At 32.3% G+C, this 18,702-nt stretch overlaps 2 protein-coding genes across 3 annotated transcripts in view; one reads left to right on the top strand and one right to left on the bottom strand.

Moving 5' to 3' along the window:
• The first annotated feature begins 2,724 nt into the window (after positions 1 to 2,724).
• LOC126740081 (bicaudal D-related protein homolog) overlaps positions 2,725 to 18,702 on the top strand; it is a 75,053-nt gene continuing 59,075 nt past the window's right edge. For both annotated transcript variants that reach the window (XM_050445953.1, XM_050445954.1), the window contains exons 1-2: positions 2,725 to 2,974; positions 12,666 to 13,002. In XM_050445953.1, the coding sequence (XP_050301910.1) occupies positions 12,781 to 13,002 (222 nt within the window). In that variant the 5' untranslated portion in view covers positions 2,725 to 2,974; positions 12,666 to 12,780. The remainder of the gene's footprint in view (positions 2,975 to 12,665; positions 13,003 to 18,702) is intronic.
• Positions 16,857 to 18,019, bottom strand: LOC126740082 (uncharacterized). The gene is made up of 3 exons (XM_050445955.1): positions 17,702 to 18,019; positions 17,291 to 17,561; positions 16,857 to 17,217 (listed from the first exon to the last, which is right to left on the bottom strand). The coding sequence occupies exons 1-3, from the start codon at positions 17,949 to 17,951 to the stop codon at positions 16,935 to 16,937; spliced, it is 804 nt and encodes a 267-aa protein (XP_050301912.1). The 5' UTR covers positions 17,952 to 18,019; the 3' UTR covers positions 16,857 to 16,934.

Genomic DNA, 18,702 nt, shown 5'->3' on the forward strand with positions numbered 1-18,702 from the left:
AGGAGTTCACCTAAAACAGAATCACTTCCCTTCCTTTGCTCACACACCATAATGAACAATTGAAATTGCTACAAATTACCTCTAAAATCGCTTCGATTGCAACAATATACTTTTTCAATATTGTCTTCAATTTTCCTTGTGCGAAAAAGTGCATAGTTTGTGCTTATTTTATGCTCTCTTAACCATTCCTCAAATCTTTCTTCGCTGGAAAAATGGAAAGTTGAGGACTCTATTTTGATATCATGACTTACCTGTAAATGAGCTTCAAGTCTTTGATAAGTCTCACAAGAATACTTAGTCTCTTCGCATAAGGGACAAGAAATGTGTGACTTTGGGTTATCTGGAAGCTGCTGCTTATGAATAACTTTAATATGTTTGTTCTTAGCTGAAATGGAAGAAAACATTTTACTGCATAAGTGGCACATATTTTTGTTGATAGTTTGGTCCTGATTCTGATGGTTTTGAGGGCCGTCCATCGTTACAGCTAAAATCGCTGAATTGAAATACAGCTTTTCAGGTATTATTTTAAAACACTATAAGCAACAATATGGTCAATATTTCACAAAGAAACAAGTTCAGTATAATCGCAATAATTGATCAAATTAGTTGGAGCTTTTTTACGAAAGTAAAGAACCAACAAACGCAAAAAAAGCGGGAACATTTGTGTCGTTATTTTTGTCATTCACATCAAACGACCGAATTTTTCTCCGAACATACACGATCACCGGCGGGAATCGGGTGCTTTTTAGTGGCGTCTAGTAATGACTATTGCGGCGGTTAAAGATACCATTATTAGTGACCATACTTTCGTCGGACCATATTATTTTTGATGGAAAATGAAAATCCTCTTCACAGGCACGTGTATACCACTCACAAAAATGCCGACGTCGTTCGAAATCCCCAGGTTTAAGTCCTTGGCAAATTCTAAATTTGTAGGAGTGATATCTGTTTTTACGTAAAATAAACTGAGCTGTAGATTTGGCTACTCCTACATTTTTTTGAATTTGCCTGGTTGATATCTCGGGGTTTTCAATAACTGCTTGTAAAACATTTTTTTGAGTTTCTTCAAGAGATTCCTTTTTTCGAGATAAAACAGGCTTTTTAAAGGAACCATATTCTTTTAAATTTCGAGCCAACTCTAAGAAAATGGATTTACATGGTTGCTTTCTATCTGGAAATTTATTAAGATACATTGCTGCTGTACTTACAGTATTTTTGTAGCACAAAATGTAGCACGACAGCATGTCAAACTTCTCTTCATGACTATAATGACCACCAGGTATATTTGAAGATAATAACACAATTTTAGCAATAATAACGACAACAATAAATAATAATAACAATAATTACTCAACAAACAACACATCGACAATCACGGTAACAACAACGGCAATTAATATTTAATAAAAAATATGTGACAGGGTAAAAGGTATTTACGTCAACGTGTCAAAACATTTGTTTCCAAAGCCTACTTAATAACATGTTTAAAAAAAAAGAAAAATTGTATTTTTCCTTTAAACTAACAAAAAAAAATGTGACATGTGATAAAATAAAAAATGGAATCAGATACAGGGTGTACTTTCTTTTCGCGTCATATAAAAAAATAAAGTTGATGGTGGTTTCTCGGAAACGAAACGTCGGATATAAAATTTAAAAGCGCCATCACGTACTACTTCAAAAGTGTCAACGAGAAAGTGTCAATAGTTTTTTGATATCTTTTAAAATAAAGCCAGGAAAAAATAACATCGATATTGGCAAATTTCCGTTTTTTCCAAATATCTCTTGGAAACTAACTAACTAACTTACCCTCTGACACTGGCCATTTGACTCGTCGTGTAAATGATGTTCCCCTACCTATTCCTACGTCTTCCCTTACCAAAAACTCATTAATTTACATAAGTAAAAAAATTTACAATCATGTTCCTCTGTGTGTTAGACATATATCGGATGTTAAGAAATTTAAAAGAGAATTAAAGTCGCTTTTATTGGCTAAGGCATATTATAACCTGGATGACTTTTTTAATGATAGGTTTTAACCTTGGACATGTTGGAAAGTTTTCTTTTTTCCTTTTTTCTTCTCTAGTTTTGTCAACAAGTTTACCTTTATTTAGTAATTGATTGTTTTATTTAGTTATCTTTAATTCAAGTATGTTCAAAAAGTTTTGTCTTCTTGTGTTTAATTTTGTTCATTGTTTTGTCAATTTTTGAAATTGTGTTTGTGTTTTGTTTTTTTAGCTTGTAGGATGCTTGTACACAAGATTATTCTTACGTAATATAGCACATTTTCTTTCTTTCTTTCTTTCTTCTCAGCAGGCCATGGAAATTTTTGAAGTTTCTCAACAGCGCGGCATGTAAATACGCTTCAAAGTGCACAACTTTTTCCTAACTTAACCGAAGCTGTATCTCCAACAGGTACCGAGATCCGCATGCTTAGGATTCTTATCTTGGACACCCTGTATAACTTTTTTTGTTCTTATAACCTCTAAAAAAATATGGATTAGGTCCCATTAAGTTATACCAAAATATTGGGTTTATGAACGCAAACGGGTCTCGGCCACCCGCCTATATTGAATTAAAAATGTGCCGAAAAATAATGAATTAAAAATTTACCCACTATTCCCCTGTTACCTGTCGCATCGTGCGGGCCATACCGCATGCGCCCAGGTGAGTTCGTTACCATGGTAGTGGTAATTTTCAAAACATGTGAATAGCGATAGCGTTTTCTTGTTTTCTGTTTAGTATTATTTCACGGCACATCGGGTTTCCTGCGCCGCTCTTTCAAAATTATTCTCGGTTCTCCCGCGCCTTATTAACGGTCTCGCGAGAGCAACGAATTTTATTCTTTAACAATAGTTTTTAATTAATATTATTCGGTCAAAACTATAAAAGACGGATTTGTGGCTATAGTGGTTATTGTGTTGGTTATTTTTATATTGTGCTATTTTAGGATTATATTTTAAGGTTGTCTTTTAAGGTGAGGGCCAATTAATTGTTGAAATTTGTTTGTATTGTGGAATGTAGCGTTATCAATACCAATTTTTGGCTACTCTTGATCTGGTAATAAAACTTGATCATAAGTTTATTTGGGCAATATTTCTCGCACAATGGACACTATATGCTTAGAAATATTATTGTTAAGAATTATAATAAAATTATTTATTAATATTTTATATGTATTAAGTTCTTTAAGGTCATTCAGAAAAAACATTAATTAATACATCTCTTGCGCTTTTCCAATTAAACGAATAACTTACTGTGGAAATAATTTTGAAAAAAAATTTGAAATAAAAATCGGCGCACATTTCAAATTATATTGACGTCTTTTAAGCCTAAATTCTTAATTACATAGTTTATCACTCTCTTTTTTGTGATATCCAACGTTAAATAATTTGCGATGTTGTCACAAGATTTTATGCGGATCGTTTGATGTTTGGACTACGGTTAAGTTTTAAGGTCTCTAAATAAAATTGGCAATAAATTTGGATTGTTGAAATATTTTATTTATACAATATTTGTGGACCTGACAAAAGCGTTCCATCCAGTAAATCATTCTATTCTTTTAAAGAAATTAGAATAGTGCGGGATACGTGGTAAAGTGAATAAACTTTTAAAAAGTTATCTTACTGTTAGGAAACATACAGTGCTTTCATTTCAAAACGATCCACCCTTATAAATTTCTTAAAAAAAAAAAAAAAAAAAAAAAAAAAAAACACGTCAAATTAGATATACAGGGGGACGTTTAATTATGCATTTACTGAAGTTCTGTCATTCACCTCCTCACCTCCAGCTAACCTCACTTTAATATGTCAAATAGGAACCCCCATCGTGTGATACATCATAGTAAGCAGCGTAAAATTCTCTATTCAACGGTACCAAAAAAATGAAATCGGTAAATGTGTAAGCAAAGAGTTAGCGAAAATGTCTAGAAATAATGAATATTTTATTTACGCCAAATTTTGGTATTTTAAATGAATACTTTTAGTGTGGTACCTACATCATTTTAAAATTCTTACATTTTTTATAATAGATCATCAAAAAAAAATACAATCAATTTAGAAGTTAAAATGTGTGGTAACAAACAGTACATTTAATTCAAGCAAATTATTTATTTTTTTAATGTGTTGTGTGAATTATGAAGTGTGTACCGTTATTTGCGAGAAAAAAGAGTGTCTTCAAATTTTTTGCAAAAATCTTTGCAGTCTTATAACTTTGTATGTGTATTTATGTCACTTATATTTTTTGCGAAACCTACCTAATAGGTACAAAACACACTGCAATAACTTACATTTTTAAGGCGTTTAAAAAGCAGGCGATTTATTATTGTTAAAACTGTTAGTTTGACGCGTGCAATTTTTCAATTTTAGTTAAAACAGTGAGTTAATAAAATGGTGTATACGCTAGCTGAAAGAATAGAAATAATTTTCCTTTATGGAGCTCAAGATCGGTATGCTCGCAGAACCGCGAGAGCATTTAATGAAAGGTATCAAGATAAAATCGTGAGCCATAAATACGTATTAGAATTGATACAAAAATTTGAAGAGACGGGATCGATTTGCAATAAGAAAAAATATGAAAATAGAGTTGTCGATGAAGCATGCCAAGTTGAAGTACTAGGACAATTTGCTATGGATCCAACTTTGTCTATACCAAAGGCCGCAAAACTAACAAATATTTCCACTGGTTCCGTACATAAAGTTTAAAAAAAAAAATTTTTTTTCCTTATAAAATTTATATTCTTCATGAACTCAGAGAAGATGATTTTGATAGGAGAATTCAATTTTGTGAAGTGATGTGCCAGCGAATTGACGACGATCCCCATTTATTGAAGAACATTTGCTTCAGTGACGAATCGACCTTTTTTTTAAATGACCTGGTGAACAGACATAACCGTAGATACTGGGATAATGAAAATCCGCATGTTTTTCGGGAAGGCCTTACCCAATATCCCCAAAAAATTAATGTTTGGGCAGGAATTTATGGGAATGAAATAATCGGGCCATTTTTTTTGAAAAAAAATTTGACTGGCGAAATTTATTTAAACCTTTTAGAAAATGCAATATACCCTTCCATCATCCAATCTATGGAAAATCAAATAGATCAACATGGTGCTATATTATTGAATGAAAATAATATACATTTTCAGCAGGATGGAGCTCCCGCGCACTACACTTTGGTAGTTCGAGAGTGGCTTGATGAAAATTTTCGAGAAAAGTGGATTGGCAGACGTGGTGCAATCGAATGGCCTACGCGGTCTCCGGACCTAACCCCACTAGACTTTGTTCTTTGGGGCTACTTAAAAAGCAAAGTTTATAAAACCCCACCTGAGAGTATTGAGAATTTAAAAAATAGAATATTTCAAGAATGCAGAGAAATTAGCGGGCAGACCCTTGCCAATGTTCGTAAGGAATTTGAAAATAGGCTTTTTTATTGTCTTGCTAATAACGGCGCGCATTTTGAACATAAAACAAAGAACAAATAAATTTGTTAAACTAATTAAATTTGTTTTTCTACCCTACCGATTTACACTTTAATTGCTTCTTGGTCAATCAATTTTATTTTTTTTTACAACCATTGATAGCATAATGAATGCCCTTTAAAATAATGTATCACACCATGGGGTAGCCTTTTGATATACGAAAGTTTGGCGTAAATAAAATATTCATTATTTCTAGACATTTTCGCTAACTATTTGCTTTTACATTTACCGATTTCATTTTTTTTGTACCGTTGAATAGAGAATTTTACGCTGCTTACTATGATGTATCACACAATGGGGGTTCCCATTTGACATATTAAAGTGAGGTTAGCTGGAGGTGAGGAGGTAATTGACAGAACTTCAGTAAATGCATAAATTAAACGTCCCCCTGTATATCTAGTTTGACGTGTTTTTTTTTTTTTTTCTTAAGAAAATTATTAAGGGTGAATCGTTTTGAAATGGAAGCACTGTATAGTTAGTATGTCGAATACATATAAGACGTGGAATTGGGAAGAACCGCGGTTACTCTTCTGGTTGACAACTTTGACAGATAAGTGTAACGTATTATTTCCTCAGCACGTAAAAATTATGATCTAAAGAAACAGTGGCTAAAATGAATGGGTTGTTAACAATTCATTAAAAATATATTAAGTAAATAATATATTAAAAATAATTAAAGAGTTGTTGTTTTTGTTTTTTCTTTTCTGTTTTACTAAAAACTTAATTAGAATTTTTTGATCCTCCTTGATTCATTTTTTTCTCCCCAATAAACGATGGTGCTTTTATTGGATCTAAAATAAATAATAAAAAATGCCATGTAAAATTGCAAGAAACCATAAACACCTTATTGCCGGAATTAACTTTCAATTTTCTTTCCTTTAATCAACTTTTCTTTAGTAAGTTACGTACCTTTATTAATACTTTCCCATGCATTTATTGAAAATAATACAAAATAATATAATTTTTGTAAGTGTAATAAATACAGGGTGTACGAGACAAAACAGTCCACCCTAAAAATCTTGAAAAATAATTGTTTAGCCAAAAACGTCCGAACACGTCAAATTTTATATTGACAGAAACTGCGTTTATCTGACGTCATACCCCTCGGAGCTCTTATATCAATTTTTTAAAATGTAGCCCTATTTTTATTTTTTTATTTCGTAAATTCAAGAAATATGAATATGATGATAAAAAAATAAACCTTATTTTAAATGAAAAAAATAAAAAAATCTAACACCTATTTTATCAAATGTTAAAAATTATTGACCTCCATACAAAAATACAATTGTTGTCTGCGCACATTAGCGAACAATTCCGGCAAAACTGACATTTGTTAACAATTCCATTTCGAAGACCTTCAAGGAAGTCAGGCTTTAGGTCAAAGATTTTGGTTATTAGATGATCCCATAAAAAAATCCAAAGGGGTAAGATCGGGAGATCTACTAGGCCATTCTACGGTACCTCTCCGGCCAATCCATCGTCCAGGAAATACGTCCATCTTCAAACAAGGTGATGCCCATCTTCAAACATCAGTTCATTTTCTAAAAGGTTATCATCTTCTTCAAGTAACTTAGTTATTCTGGGATTAATGGCATCCTGCACAAGTTTCAAGTAATTTTAAGCATTAAGATTTCTATTATTAAAAATGGTTCAACAATATGATCTGCCAGAAACCCACCCCATAAATTAAGTTTTTGAACTCGCTGCTTATGTGTTTCTCAAAATAAATGAGGATTAGTGTCGCTCCAATATCGACAGTTGTGTCTACTGACTTCACCATGTAACTAAAAAGAATATTCATCCGGGAAATAGACGTCCGGGAATAGAGTTTAACCTATCATTAAAGGACTCACAAAATTGTACACGACAATCAAAATTATCTTCATTTAGTTCATGTATGTACTAGTTTGAATTTGTTGGCATAATATTTGTGTAATTTTAAAATTTTATGAACGGTACTTTTAGACACGCCAGATGCGGTAGCAATTTTTCAGCAAGCAGATGTACTAGGTTCCATCTGATACAACATAATCCAACACTGCAATTTCTATCACTCCATTTCTCACTGGAGGATGCTGCAATTAATTTTTCGATTTTGTACTGATTCTGTTCCTCATCAAATCCATTATTATTATATGATTATATTAAAAACCGCGAGCTGCTGCTCTAGCAGACTTATTTTGTTGATAATAAAGACCCACCAACTCAATTCTTTCTTGCAGCATATAAATCATTGTTATCAATATCACCAGGACTAGATTAAACTAATATTTCGCACTACTGTTGTTTTTGCTTAATTCAACAAACACCGATACCAAAATAAAAATTATTAAACCAACAGAAGCGTCGAAATATGCAGGTATCTACTGTATATTTTGACGTTTTTGGCAAAATAACCTGAATTTTGGGAATGTATTTTTTTTCTTGATTAGAGATAACACCTGGATATTTAAAAAAAGTAAATTTATACAGGCAACAAAATTGCAAGATTTAGAGTTTTGAATACTATCAGCCACGTTTATTCATATTTGTTGAGAACGTATTTATAAGATAGAAAAAAAAATAGAGCTATGTAGAAAATAAAACTACCTTTAATTACAGCTATTACTTGACCCCTATTCCTATTTAAGAAAATACAGACATGGGGGCTCTGGGGGGTGACGGAATGTCATCGAGAAAAATCGCAATTTCGGACAATAAATGTCGCCTTCAATATTAAATTTGACGTGTTCGGCAGTTTTTGGCTAAACAATTTATTTTTCAAGATTTTCAGGATGGACTCTTGTCTCGGACACCCTGTATAACATAATACAAATATTTTTAGGATAGATTTCATCAAGCAAATTGCTTGCAGTTTCTAGGTCCTCAACTTTAACTCCCACTTCTTCACCTTGATAATGTAAAGCTAATTGCTATTTAATCTTCTTAATTTATAAAAGGTGCACACCATACCGCAATCCTCAATAATTTTTTAACCATCAAAACGTACAGATCGGACAAAAATACTGGATGAGACTAAAACACGAAAAACGGATGTGTCATTTTCACGACTAGAAATAAAAGCAGCAGCTCTTGCAGTTTGGTCACCTTTGTGCATCTCGTTTATTTTCCCTATCATGTAAACTCATTTTATTGTAGTTAAAATTTTTAATATAAACGTTTTATCATTGTATTAACAAGTATTACTTGTTGTATCCCTAGATAAAAGGAAACAAATTTAAAGGAAACTTGCATATATGGCCACACAGCGTACTTACCTCAGAATTTCCGCAATATACTAACGTGTTCGACTATTAAACTGTATTGTATTTCATCCAATCTATAACATATTAAAAGTTAATTATGACTAATTCACACATTTCTTTATGTGAAAATAAAAAAAAAAAAAGATTTTAATTTTTCTAAAATGTGTATGGGTATCAACCGATTTGGTTGAACAATGTTTAGAAAATTTCCTTGTAAATTTTGCGTTGGCAACAGCGTCAGTAATTGTTCACGCACACGTATACGAACTCTGTGAAGCTCTTTTATCCTATTTATATTACCATTATTATTACATTCATTTATATTACATCTGAAATCGTTTACATGCAGATACACAGGGTAGAACTGTATAAAACCTTGTGTAACATTAGCCCTTATACAGGTTGGTAATCGAAATGGTAAATATAAGCAAATAATATTATAAAGATTTAATATAATATCATGAACGTTGGCTCAGACGAAATCCCTGACATAAACCTCACCGAAACAACCTTAAGCCAACTAAAAAAAGGTCGAGCTCCTGGTCAAGGTAAAATTACTAGTGAAATACTAAAAATGGGGGGCACAACCACAATAGAATCTCAGCAAATAAGTCCAATAAACTTACAGCCCCATCCTTATACTCTCTTTAACTGCAAGTACCAAGATTCTGTCTAACAGGCTTACAAGGGCAATTTATAGATGAATATCAGTCAAGTGATCAGGCTGGTTTTCGCAGGGCACATAGCACTGTAGTAGATTATCTTCCAATGGTATGGACCCTTTTAGAAAAGTGTAACGAGTACAATACGCTGCTTCATATCGCGTTTATAGATTTTAATCAGGCTTTTGACTCTATAGAGTTATGGGCATTCATCCGAGGGAATAATGCTCGAATAGACTCAAGGTATACTAGTCTACTTAAAAACATAAGAGGCGACCATCACAGTTAAAGTGCAAGAAGATATAACAAATAAATGAAAATAAATCTACAGAGGCTTTCGACAAGGAGATCCCCTAAGTCATTTACCCAGTGTTTAGAAGACTAGATTGGGAAAAAAAGAGCCTGCGCGTAGACATTAGATACCTAGGCAATTTACGATTAACCGACGACTTCTTTTAATCAGTATTACAAAGAAAGAATGAGTCAGAAAAAATTGGTTAAAAAAGAAAACCAAACTGTTCACATCAAATCCCGGCGACGCGACGTACACATAGTAGGACAGCAGTTAGAGAAAGTCAATAAATACATATATTTAGGACACACTAGAACACTGGGTAAAGAATGTCAAACAGCCGAAATAACAAGGCCTATTCGACTAACATGGGCAGCTATAGGAAAATTGAGAACAACATTAAGAAATCCAACACTTCTCACATTTAAAATCGCGAATATAGTAAGAACGATGTAACAAGCAATCGAAAGAACTGTGTTAGGGGTAAGCCTAAGGGATTATATACAGAACCAGAAAATTAGAGAAAAAAACAAAAGTCGACGATGTTATAGAGCACATCGTATGTCAGAAATTAGAAATGGAGTTGGTTTGACAAGCAAACGTAAATAGACAAGACGTATAGTATAGTGGTGTCCAAGGCAACTTAGAAGAAGTGCAGATCGTTTGCAGAAATGATGGATCGACAATATAGCAGAGATAGCGGAAAGCAAATAATACCGATCCAAATAGATACAGCAAGGTGAGGCCTATGTCAAGAGTGGATGCAAAAGATTGCTGAAAGAAGAAGAAGGTACAGGTGAAGCTGCCAAGTCAATCTGGTTTTTTTTTGAATACTAACCTTACCTATCTCCGGTAGGCAAATATAACCATACGTGCATCAAATTCAATTTGTTCATTCTTCAGAATAGGCTTCTTTTCTTACATAGATGCGAACTCCTTCAGCATGACCTGAATAGAGTAATACTTTGGGCAAAACAAAACAAATTATCTTTTGATGTTGAAAGTTTGTTGAAAGTGTATTACAGTAAATTTTACTAGAAAAAAGTGCCAATTAATTACAATTATAAAATGGGTACTAGGTAATGTCTTAAAATGTAAAACAGAAATAAAAGACTTGGGAGTAGTTTTCGACAATAAGTTGTATTTCGATGCTCATATTAACACAGTTGTTAATAAGGCATTTAAAATTTTAGGATTTATAATTCGTAATGCCTGTAACTCTACTAATTTAAAGACCATTACTACTCTCTATAATGTCTATGTTCGCAGCATATTGGAATGTGCCTCGATTGTTTGGTGTCCATCTATTCGGCTTACGAACAAATGTTGCAAAAAGTTCAAAAAAGGTTTTTACGGTATTTGTACTATAAGAGACATGGTGTGTATCTGATGGATATATCTTATAAAAACCTTTTGACAGAATTTAATTTAAAAAAACTTACTTCCAGAAGAACTGTGGCCTGCTTGTTGTTGTACACATGTACACATAAGATCCTTCATAATAATATAGCTTGTTCATTTCTTCTCGAAAAACTACTGTTAACGGTAAATATTCATAACAATAGGGATTTAGGAACTTTTTATATAAAAAAAACAAATACCAATTTAGGTAAAAAGTCGCCAATTTTTCGAATGTCCAGTGCCGCCAACCTACTATTTCATATTGACATATTTTACGAACCATTTGGGAAATTTAAAAAAAAATATATCTAATGTAGAATATTTTTAAGTTTTTTTTTCTTTTTGGTTTTTGTTTTTTTAAGTTAGGTACCTAATGTGTTATCTGGGGGGCAAAGAATCTATTATTTTATTAAGGACCAATTGTAATCATTTAACGGACTTTGTGTCTGTAGATTGCATAAATAAATATAGTCTCAGCTCCTTTGAATAAGAAATTACACTAATAAGTGATACCCCACCAGACTTTGCAACCACGAAAATTGCAACCATTTTTAAGCGAATAACTGTCCAAAAGGTTTGAGAATTACCCAAGTCATTCAAGGAGTTCTGTTTAAACTTTAATTACATAAGTAAAGAAAATCGTCACAAATTTCACGTTACATATCAAAATTGACAACTCTTTTAAATTTATGTTACCTTTACATTAAAAGTGTTAAAATGTGATAAAATTTAAATAAATCTGGTATACAATCAGTAGTACTTAAACAACGAACTATACCAATATTACATTAAAAAGTTAATGTTAAACATGTTTCTAAATAATATTTATAAAGATTATAATTACCTATATAAATTAACTTTTGTTATATCTACGCATTCGACATTACCGATGACACTGACGACGTTTAGATGTTGCCGATGTTGCCAAGTTAATTTAGTTTTTTTGGGTACTAACATTACCCATCTCCGGTACCTATACACTGCTAACTACTGTCAAAGGGGGAAACCGTTGTCAATCAAGGGACACCTAAAACAAAACTGTAGTTATACCATATGCATATTTCCTCATTCTAGTTGCATCTATAACTTCTTGACTTTAGACCTTAAAAAATCGGTTACTGATTAAATACAATATAGTGTTTGAAAAATGGTATAACCTCAAAAAGTCAACGTCTTTACAAATTTTATGTTTGTATTTAAAATGTGATAGTCTTAATAGATCTGGTACTCAATCAATAGTACGCACTAGTACTTGTAGAAATTCCATATTTTCTGAATACGTCACTCAGATTATGTCCCTCTTCAAATCCCTTCCTAAAAAAATTCAAATATAAGGAACCATATTTCTCTTTTTATCCCCCTTTAATAAGTCTCTGCCTCATAATAAATCCATTTTACCTGTTTACACCCTCGGAAGTACCATTAAACCAATATACACCTGGAATTTGTGGCAAACTTGGGGGCAGGTAAATTAAAGTAAGATAAAAAAAAACAACCGGATGGTTTTTGGGTTTTAATATTATCTAAGTGCTATACTAGGCACATAATAAATATTTATTCATAAAAAATATATTTTTATTTATTTTCAGATTTACAATGTTCCTTTTAACCAGGCATAAACCACGGGTCCGGTTCAATTCTATTCAGAAATGGTTTTCTTCACCCCAGAGAACCAACCTCCTACAATAAAAAGACTTTAAAATAATGTTAAGATCTTTAGAAGAATACGTACTAGAAATGGAAAACCGAAGTGCCATAAACGAGCAAAACGCTCAACATCTCAGCGAGGACATTTGGACTCAGCTACAGCAAAAGGACAACGATCTACAACTAGCCGCCGAGCTGGGTAAGGCTTTGCTAGAGGAGAACGAGAAACTGAAGAAACAACACGAGGCCGTCGTGGAGGATTATTCGAAGAAATTAGAGGTAACTATTGTTGTGTAAATTTATAATCATCACGAAGGTGAACTTAGTAACCTGAATGACTATTAGAAGGTAACAAATTTCGTATTGTTTAAGTACGGTGCTCCATATTATGTACGGGTATGATTTTCGTAGGATCTTGAGCAGAACTTAACATTAAAATAACGGAAAACAATAGCTAATAAAAGTCATGGTGATGCAGTAGTGTGTTATATAAATAAAACAAAGGCATCGTGTTTTAAAATTTTGTGATAAGTTGGTGGTTATTTCTTATACTTATTTTAATAAATTTGTGTCTTTTGTGAAATTGCTTTACTATGAACTTTTCCACTCAAGTTCTTCCGCTGCTAAAACTATTTGCATAATCTCACTGTGAGATCTCATATTTTCTTAAGAAGAACCTCGTTCTTGAACCGATGTACAAAGCACACAAAGTCTATTGTTCCTCGCTTTTTTCGTTGTACCGTTGCGAAAAACCATCTTTTTAAGGTCTCTTACCACGGAATCGTGACCTATGGCTTCCCGTCGTCACAGTTCGGCTTTCTTAACTAAAGACAATGAGGCATCAGAAACTGCAACGTAAAGTTAAAAAAAAAATAAATACTGAGTACCATTTACGGATTATGTTCTGCAATAAGATCATGCCCCCGAGCAACACATAATATTTCCTATGAGAATGTATAATTTATGGGTATTACCTCAACGGGCGAGTAACAGTGATTTTAATGCAAAAGCAGAACATTAAAGAGGTTTTAAAAATGGTATAGAAACCAGTGGTGAGTCATGGTGGCTCGCTACAAGTAACCGGATTTTATGCGACCCTGGGTGCTTAACAAATGGATTAAAAAGTCCTGTGCAAATGGTTTAAAAAAGAAGAAAACGTTCTTAAAGTGAATCAAATGCAGTATCAATATATGTACTTAAAGTAAGTGTAAGAAAATCAGTCAAAATAACTATTAAAAGGAGTTTAAAACGACCCATGAGATCCTATAATCCTTCAGAGAGAGGCGGGCTCAGGTTTAGATGGTAGTAAAAAAAGCGTGATTCAAGCCCCAAGTATTATGTAAGCCCGGGAATACAAAATGCATGTAAAATAAGATCTGGACGAATAAATGTGTTTTGTAAAGATTTCGGAAGAACGCTTTTGAAAATTCCAAATGTACTGCTCCAAAAATTTGACTTCTTATTTAGGCTAAAGAATTATCTTTTGTAACATATTGAAAACAAGAATAGAAAAGAGAAATACAAAAAATAAAACGAGAGACCTAAGACCATGCAGAGAGAAAGTTAGTAAAAAGAAAAGATGAAGAAAATCAAATTTTATTGCTGGAAACTGTTTATTGATTATGATAAAAAAGTCTTCAATGGGTTTTTAAAAGGGAACAAGAAAAACTACAGGTGCTTATCTCATATAGTATTGTAATTTGAAGACAGGCAGCATTAATAAAATGCGATGGAAAGGATGATATAAAAATTTAATATTTTTTCCCATTTTTGGGCATGATAACCTTTCTCTGAGAGTCATTCATTCATTTAATCTCTCAGCATCCAGTTAATCTCTATTCTCTTTTTACACGATTGATTTTGCAATTACTATAGGAATTCATTGGACCCATAGATTTACGTGAGAACTATTTCGATGAATGGCCCATAAAACCGTATTCGAACAAAACAAGCATTGAAAACTATAATCAATTTTTGACGACAAAAGCGGTACTGTTATCTATTATTTTGGTCAATTTCTTTGATAGTACCTATCGAAATAAGGGATAAAAGATAATTGTGAAAATTATATATATAAATAAATATCCGGTAACGAGCCGCCTAAGTTGAATGTTTTTGATAAAATTACCAGATCAGAGAAGATAGAAAATGAAGGTAAATAGGTCCATTATAAGAAGATATTTCAAAAGAACTGCAGCAAAATCAAAGATAAAAAGTACTACTATCCAAAGAAACTCTGAAATAGCGCTGATATGGACAAAACATTTAATATAGTTTAATCATACTTGCTGAAGCACATTTTAAATGAGTTCAGCTGTACAAAAGCGTAAACGTTATTTCGTTGCTTTAACGTCTTTCATTTGATACAAGAGTTGCATGGTGATTAAAGATCAGTATTGCTATCTAGACAAAAGGAAAAATATCAGTTACATATACACAGAACAGCTTATATCAGACTGTGAAGTGTTCACTTAAAACTAATTGGACAAAAATTAAGGAAAGTGCAAAGAAAAATCTGAAGAAGACAAATTGATAATAAAAATCAAATATGTTCCTTAGTATTGTTACTGCAGAAGAGCTGCTGAAAGATCATTGATAAACATGATGGTAATAAACCTTAAATCCAGAAAAGTAAGAAATATCATTGATATATTAGTATAACAATTAACATGAGACTGTCATTCCTTCCAAGCATGTAGTAACTGAAACTTAGCTGGTTGAAGGAGATAAAAAAGAGTAAGAAACGGCTGAAAAAAAAGGATCAATATTAAAACGAAATATGGAGAAAGATGAATAGTATATGTATATTATTGCAAAATAACGCTGTCAAAGTTATTTTAAATCTTCCTAATTGAGAAGATGCTGAACAAGAGCTGGTAGGAAGATCAAAAATAAAATACCGAGACGTATCGGTGACATTGGTAATACATATAATTTGATCCATTCAACGAATAAATCGTAAAAATAGCTGAATAAAAAGAACCGTCGTTGAAATCAAACATGAAGACAAACGAAAAATTATGGGCAAAGAGAAATAAATACCATATTGTAATATATTACGTCTAACTTGTAAATAGTATCTGGAAAATGATCGAAACTGATATTTGATCTCCGAAGTAATTGAAAATTCAAGGAATAACGTTAAGGGCACAAATCGTAATGCTTTAGACTATGGTAAGATTGGCACGATACTATTACAGAAGATTTTCTATATGCGCAAAATATGTAACAAATGGCCCAATTACTTAAAATAACTTACCGACAAAAAATTTAATCCTACTGAATCTGTAGATAAAAAAACAGATAATATTCTAATAAAATAAATTTATTTTATGGAAAAACTTATAAGACAAAATGATCAGATGTTATATGACGATGTATGCATATGTGAAGATATAATGTTATGCAAACTCCCAAAGTCAAATAATAAAACCGGCGTGACCATGTATAAAAAAAAATGGTTCCAAGGCATAAATGTCATGGATGAGTCATATTTGCTAAAGCTGATCTAATCTGCGTGCAAAACAGGTAATGGCAATATTTGATCAGCACTCGAGTGCACCTTATGTTTAATAACTAATTGTTTTTTATTGATACTTCGTATGTGAGTTTGGTAAACGCGAATATCGATTCGTACATAATGATATTTTTGGCTTTGATATGTAACATCATGCTTCACTGATAAAATATTATTTATATGATATGAAATCTTCATAAGTATGATGTCACCCAAAGACTCAACGGTCGTTACTGTTTGCGATTTCTTTTTTTTTGCAAGAATCAGAAAGTGGTCATTCAATTTAAACAAAATTCTGCTAAAAATAATTCTGAATGCAGAAATGTTATTTTATTAACAATACGTGTGCGAGTAAAAGTCTTAATAACGATCGTCGAGATACGCTTATCTAATCATGAATATGTTGTAACGCAGAAACCTAATTATTCCATGTAATAGCGTCTAAATTATTAGTAAAAAATGCATCTGGGTGATGAGTGAGGTTGCAAATATAAATTATGTTTTAATAATTGGAATTTTTACCAACAATTAATAGGTTGGTCTAGGTATGGTGCAAGTAATGATGCAATCCAAATATCCATATTTAGATGATGAATAAAAGAAAAACACCTTCAAGTATAGTCATTTCTTTTATTATATAGTCACAATAAAGAAACCCACATTTATTTTTCTTACGAATAACCAGAAATAGTTATTATTTTTTTCCTGCACATTTTGGGGCGGAGGGTACATAAGGTTTCTTTACCAAAGGAGGTCTCTCGTTCTGTTTCATCTCCAGTATTCTCACCAACATCTGCTGAGGTATCTCAGTTTTCTTATACTCGTAAAGAATGTTCTTCTTTTCAAACATTTCCCTGTTTATTTTTAAATGCGCTGGAAATTCGTCCGGTAGTATCGGACCACTTCTGGTTTTATAGCTTGCTAAGGATTCTTGACTATTTTTTAACGAACTCGAACGTTTTGGAATCGACATTAATCTAAAAATGGTTTGCAATTAAGAAGAACAAGATTTCCCTCAATAAAAATATTTATATATATAATAAAATTTACTTTTTATACAAAGGATGCAACTTCCGTTCATTCAACTGAATCAGCCTTAATTCGACAGACTGAAATGGGGGCATAGGATCGCATTGACCCTTTAGACTAATGTCTTTGGTCATCTCCTCTAAAATTTGATCTTCTTTGCACGTAGTTGACCCTTCCGCTTGTTCCACGTAATCTTTTTGTAAGATATAAGCTGTACCACAGGTTCTAAATACTTTACCACCCTCTTGCATTTCGATTTGTTTCATCGCGTGCTCCGCTTGCTCTTCAGTCACTATAAAAAAATCTTCATAACTATAATTGATCACGACGGTGGTTTTTATGTGAATGATTAAAAAGGAAAAGTGAAACTTTGTGACATGACGGGCTGCATGCATGAAAAAATGCAAATTATGTGTTTGTTTAAGGACTCACCGAATTCTACGTGTTTACATGCTTCAGCCTGTGCTTTCTTGTCTAATTTTTTTTCTTTTCTTTTGTATCCACAACCGAACAAATTCCAAATGGATTTTTTCGTTGGCACGTTACACGGTTCCAGACCTCCTTCACATTTTTTCACAGTTTCCACCTGCTTGGTTTTATGGTGCTTATAGCGAACTTGGTTAAACAGAAATTTATAATTGGACTTTTCAAGCTCCTGAATGAGGTGTATTGATACATTCATGATCTTTGTTAAAATCTTACTTTGGAATTTTGACAATGATGACGATTTGTTCTTTGACAATGTGTCATTTTTAGAGGGTTATGATGCGATAGATTTTATGCATTGTAACTTCAGTTTCAATGTTTATTTCCTAGCCTAATAGACTTGATTAAAGCATGAAATGAGAATTAGATTAAGTTCTGTGTTTCGTATTCAGTTCCGACCCAATAATTTTTATTTGTTTGTTACCCATAAAGTGTTGCTAAAAGTCTTTTGTTTCTTAGTAATTACCGCTTTGAATTAATTAGACTGATTAATGGCTAAGTATTTGCAAATACCATATAATTCAATACAAATGTGCTAATGTAAATATTATGATTTATGTAAACCTTTTAAAATTATTACAGTTGAAGCATATGACGTTTGAATTGTTATATCAAGGCGTAGTTCATGTCTAGTACGTTTGGATAATAATAATATTTATAACTTTTATTGTGAAAGTAGATCAGTTTTGGTTCATAAGAGATAGGTCCATCTATCCATCATCAATTGAAGATCAAGAAGATGAAGATGCATTCTTTCAAGGTGCAGTATGAAAGCCATTATTCTCCATTTAAATCTGAAATAGCAACAAATGTTTATAAGATTTTATAACTTTCCATCTTGGTATGTTCAATTTCTAGCTCAATGAATGTTTGTAATGACTAGTATGTCAAGTTTCACATATTAGCATTGACCTAGATTTTGTCATGAGGAAAAAGACTAAGTAACT

This window comes from Anthonomus grandis, chromosome 9, assembly GCF_022605725.1.
Source record: "Anthonomus grandis grandis chromosome 9, icAntGran1.3, whole genome shotgun sequence".
NCBI classification, from domain to species: Eukaryota; Metazoa; Arthropoda; class Insecta; order Coleoptera; family Curculionidae; genus Anthonomus; species Anthonomus grandis.